Source organism: Varroa jacobsoni, unplaced genomic scaffold, assembly GCF_002532875.2.
Source record: "Varroa jacobsoni isolate VJ856 unplaced genomic scaffold, vjacob_1.0 scaffold_751, whole genome shotgun sequence".
Classification (NCBI taxonomy): domain Eukaryota; kingdom Metazoa; phylum Arthropoda; class Arachnida; order Mesostigmata; family Varroidae; genus Varroa; species Varroa jacobsoni.
The window spans coordinates 48,047-53,268 of record NW_019213653.1 but is presented as its reverse complement, the minus strand read 5'-3'; the positions used below and the strand labels follow the sequence as shown (position 1 = coordinate 53,268).

The 5,222-nt window shown below is 41.5% G+C and overlaps 1 protein-coding gene across 3 annotated transcripts in view; it reads right to left on the bottom strand.

The window, feature by feature from the left end:
* Window positions 1-5,222, bottom strand: part of LOC111263256 (uncharacterized) — a 12,526-nt gene that overhangs the window by 3,376 nt on the left and 3,928 nt on the right. For 2 of the 3 annotated variants that reach the window (XM_022838192.2, XM_022838194.2), the window contains exons 10-18: window positions 4,819-5,093; window positions 4,024-4,233; window positions 3,567-3,809; window positions 2,668-2,942; window positions 2,353-2,523; window positions 1,841-2,152; window positions 1,165-1,432; window positions 683-819; window positions 25-153 (exon numbers count right to left, since the gene is read on the bottom strand). In XM_022838192.2, the coding sequence (XP_022693927.1) occupies window positions 25-153; window positions 683-819; window positions 1,165-1,432; window positions 1,841-2,152; window positions 2,353-2,523; window positions 2,668-2,942; window positions 3,567-3,809; window positions 4,024-4,233; window positions 4,819-5,093 (2,020 nt within the window). The remainder of the gene's footprint in view (window positions 1-24; window positions 154-682; window positions 820-1,164; window positions 1,433-1,840; window positions 2,153-2,352; window positions 2,524-2,667; window positions 2,943-3,566; window positions 3,810-4,023; window positions 4,234-4,818; window positions 5,094-5,222) is intronic. The other variant, XM_022838195.2, reaches the window with a different exon arrangement.

Here is a 5,222-nt window from a genome sequence, read left to right as displayed (position 1 = left end):
ATATATTGTGAATAACGTAGATACCTCGACAGCCATTATGAACGTTTCGAATCGTGGCGTGCACGTCTTCTGAACAAAATGCACAAGTTTAGGGTAGCGCGGTGACACTTCTTCGCGATCCCCACAGTAGTATTTCGACAGGCTAGCCAGCACCTTGGGATTCAATTGAATTGATGAGCCTATGTTAGCTGATCAGGTTTGCAGGTTGCCAACAATTACAACTCGAATGCGCTTCTATCCAATGACACGAATAATTCATTATAATAGTCCTCATCAGCGACATCATCATTACCATCAATTTTTTGTTGCTCATATAATAGCACCGTTGCTCGGAGTCATATGTACACAGATCTTGCAAACTGCAAAACTAGCCATTGAATCTTCTTTTATTCAGCTTACGATCCCTTCAAAGCAAATCGTCTTTAGACGCAGCTTCTAACGGCACTTACACAGATTTCCACACAGGTTTCCCCCACCCCTGTAAATTTTTTGTAACATCGTCATCTCGCGTCACGACAACCAGTGTTATACATCACTAGGTTCTGTGAAACTATGGTATCATTCTAGTTCGGACCAAAATGATCAAACTACAAGTGTGAAAGCAGGATCTTATCTACATACTATACTTACAAGTGGAAAAGAAAACCAGCTAAAATTTAATGTCGAATTATGTAAGCAATACCTTGTAGGCCCTGGCGCCACTCTGGAAGAGGCCTTCGGCCTGTTCAAGGGGTACCATCGAATGAGTTACCGTTGATAACGCCTCTACCACGTAGTACAGTTGCTTAATGAAGCGCGGTTCCACCTCGCTGCTCAGACCTCCAAATTTGCCAGAAGCAAATAATTATAAAATTAGATTGGTACTAATTTAACATTATTACAGAATTTGGATATGATGCATCTCCGTAGTAGAATAATTAGATGCGCAATCCTATTCAAGCCGTAAACATTTAAGAACCATAAAACGATCCCTGTTAAATAGGTAGCATTCTAACCTTCTATACAGGTGTTTCTATACAGGTTTGAATTTGGTAAACTCGAATTTCAACTGTCAAACTTTATTTACAAACTCTAAGCGTATTTCCGAGTCATAATACGTGCTTCTTTGTTGTCTTAGTTGTCTATGTAACGTTTGATTACGAAGCCCCAATATCGGCAGCTCACCAATCTTAGAAAGCACCCATTCGAGGTGAGCAATTATGCCACGTACGAAGGTGTTGAACAGTGCAAACACGACGGGTATATCCTCGGTGTGAATGCTGGCAAAGGCTTCAGTCTCAATATCTCGACCGCCGTCCTCCAGAAGCCCACAAAGCAAGGAAAGTCGACGGGACAAACCGCGCAGCAAGGCCAAACCGCCTTCTATATGACTCGATAGATCAAGCATGAGCGGTAAATACGCCACACCGGCTTCTGTACAACCCTTGTCCGCCTGCAAATAAAGCAGATAAACAGTCCTGCAAATCCTAAATATAAATCACAAGTCTAACGACTACTTTGAGGTAAAGGCATATTTGCCTCAGTTCATACAAAGAAGACGATTCCAAGTCGAATGAACAGAGGCCGACATTTCAGAGTACGTTTGAGAGCTGGTCCATACTATCTAACAGAGTTTGAATGCAGATAACTATACTGCTACGTTATAATAATACTAATACATATTAGCGAAACTAATAACTGCTTGTTGCTTCTAAATTTCCAAAATTGAGATTTTTCTCTAGAAGCTCAAATTTTTGTCGTTTATCTGTTCGAAAACAAAAACCTTCTATTTGATTCTTTTCAATAATGATAATAATTTATAATTAATTAATAAGGGCTTCAGCTTCCAAAGGAAACCTACCCAGGTGTATATATCTGTCATCAACTCTATGTCATCGGGAAAAAGTAAACAGAGGCACTGTACGCAGGCGAGCAGCGGACCAAGATCTGTTTCGCGTTGGGAGTCAGAATTCGCCTGACGAATCATCTCTTGCAAATAGCGGAAAAAAGATGCGCGCGAGTCGACGCCCAAATCTCGTAGCAGCTCCTCACGAGCTTCAAGCACATCTTCTCTATTAAAAACGTTGCCCACAGCTGCCTGAAGATTCGCGGAAAGCAGCGATACACACCGTCGTCTGGTTTCGGCGTCGATGTAGGGCTTTGTCAGCGTTTCCTTTTAGAGGTTCATTGAACAGGAAATACGTTCTAGATCAGGCGGATATCGAATGCTAAAATTAAATGGTACCCAAACTACTAGTTAACGATTAACTCAACCATATTAAAAAAATTATTAAATGTTGATCAGACTTAGTGGACACGCAAGATAGAAATTTAATTTGAAGCGTCACAGAACCTATGCAATAGGCGGCTAACCTTGAGTGCTCCGAGTAGCTGTCTCCTCTCGTGAGCTTCAAGCTGCTTCCTCTGGGCGAGCCCATCCGTTGCGTAGATGCGAACCTCCACGGGAACAGCATCCGTCCGCAGTAGCCAACAAAGTACCTCGTTGCTTAACAAGCATTCTGAAGCGAGCGGTTGTTTTTCTCCCTAACGTTACACGTTCGAAAAATAAACATGTGCAAACATAAATTCTTCCATCTAACTTGAAGAAGCAAACATCGATTCGCTGGCTACCGATCAACGCTGGCCCGATACATCTGCAGTTAATAAAAACCATCATTGCTTAAATACCTTTTTCTTCTTGGCCCTCCGATCAGCTGTAGAGCCACCAACACTAGACGACGCCTGTGAGCTGTCTGACTCGTTTAGATCCTGTTGCTGCGTGCGGGTTATTCCCGCATTACCACTGGCTTTGCCATTTTTGATCAACTCCTGAATCCCTGACGGATCCAGACCAAATTCAGCTGCGAAACGGACTAGTGCGTCAAGACATGTCGGATCGCCCTGCTCCACCAGGGAGCACAGCACTCTGTAGAGTTCTTTAAGCACGCGAGATTTAGGTGATCCTGTAGCATAATAGTGCAGCAAATGTATCATTCACATATTAGATAACGTTCTGCAGGCAAATGCGTTTGCTTCAACATTAGATGACCAAAACAAATTGCCATAATTTGTAGATATCTTTAAAAACAGTTGGGAATTCTATTGACAGTTATAATTTTTCTATATTCATAATCAAATAAGCATGACACATTCAATGGTGATTAACACGTGTATCTGACATGGCCTCTTGCAACGGCTGAAATTCCTTTAGGCTGTATATTAAGAAAGCTGTTCTCTTCGTTAAAAGCTTTACGTATCGTCTCCTGCAGAATTACGGTTTTAGCATAATGGCTGTCCGTAACATTAAAATATATTTTCTCAAGTATTTATAATAAGAACTACTCCATTAGCACGATTTTAAGTAATATAAATAGGATACGAATATGAATGTTTATTCCGCTTGGCCAATAAAAACAGTTGTCTGTATTTCTCGCGGGCGGTGTGCATACCAGCTAAATCGAAATTTCTCACTAAAAACATCTACGGAAAAAGAGAAGGCGTTACGTCGAAAGTCCCGCCCTCGGCAACAGCAGCATCTCCGTGATCATTATCAACGACTACTAACGGTTTTGGGATACTCCACAAACCTTTGACATGGGTTTTCCGATAGGTGCAAAGACAATTTGAAATAGCCATGAGCACATGCGGGTCATTCGGCATCTCCGTATGGATATCCTTAAGCAGCTCGAAGATAGCTTCTTTCAATTTAACATTTTCTTTCACAAGTTCCGGGAGGCCTTCCAGAAGACATCGCCTCACTTCGGTTGAACCTCGACTGTTGCCTATAAGTAGGCGGCGCACCAGTTCAAGAGCTTCGAGACACAACCGGCCTGGAAACCATCAAGAAATATAGATTTCACGTGACGTTTTTTTATAATCAGCGGCAAAACCAGTTATTGCATTGATTAACCTTGTATACAGGCAGAACTGCACGTCTGGAGATTTGAAGTCTTCATAGCTAGCGGCTGCTGTAGCAACAATCATGAATGAAAATAGTTTCATTTATACAAATTTGTAGAACTGTACAGACTACCAATTAATTACCGTTAGGGTTTTGTGACACGTCTGAACCGTCGACAGTGAAGTAAGCGACAATCTCGAGTAATCCTTTTGCTGAAACCAGACTCGAGCTTGGATCACTTCCAAAAACACATTTGCGTAAACACATCAGCAGCTCGTCACGTACTTGAGGACACGACTGAAGAATAACGCGAACCAATGATCGAGCTACGCTTGGGTTTACTGACGGAAGTGCTGCGAAGGACATTGAAAAAGAAATACTGTTGATATAATTCCTTTTCTTGTTTAAAGAAAATTTGAAGAATAAAAATATTAACAAGTTTGGAAGTACAAAATCATATCAATTCGCATGTCTCAATCGGATTCAAACCGGACACCTTTTGGCACCGAATTCCCTGTGAAAAAAAAACGCCTCCTTTACTCAAGTGTATATATCGTATTCAAATAGTAATAGACAATTTTTTCACAGAGAATATTGATGCGAAGTATGGCGTAACATTCAAAATCGTCTCCTTGTATGTTCGGTATGAAAGATGTTGGTCGGTTTTGAAAATCGCTAGCAGGATTACTGCAAGCACCAGCGCCGCTCACTCAGGTAATGTTCACCTTAGTTAGCAAAGTGGGGCTGAACATAAGGCTTCGAATTTTACTTGTTTTTTTTATCTGGCAAATATAATAAATTACATATAATAAATGTTAAAAAAAAAAAACTATTCTAATAATCGTAGAACGTTCTACACAATCTCAGCTTGTGTCAATCTTAGTCATAAAATTAGATTTTTGATTAAGTTATAATGAGGAATATAATGCGGCACTCACCTGAGATCACGTCCCAGCCAACGGCTGCCGGCAGTTGACCACAGGGCAGTTTTGACAGAAGATCTGCGCACTCGTTAGTTGGATTTTGGAAATGCATTCGAAGGGTCCGATCGAGGGCCAATTGCGCCGTGCCAGTTTGCGACGAGGTATTGCACAGGTTCAATACCATAAGAGCCCCTTGCTGACAAACGCGACCGCTCGTTTTCGAGGCTAGCAGAGCAAAGGCGAAATCCATCAGACAGGTGGAAATTAACTGGACACGATCATCACTTGGACTGGAAGACAATGAACGTCATTAAAAGGTCAATGGGTACAAAAGGTACAAGCGACATGTCGAAGCTGTACTAGTAAGGCAACCGTTGCTCGAAATTTGTGGAACTTTTTTTTCTTTTGTTTAAAGGAGG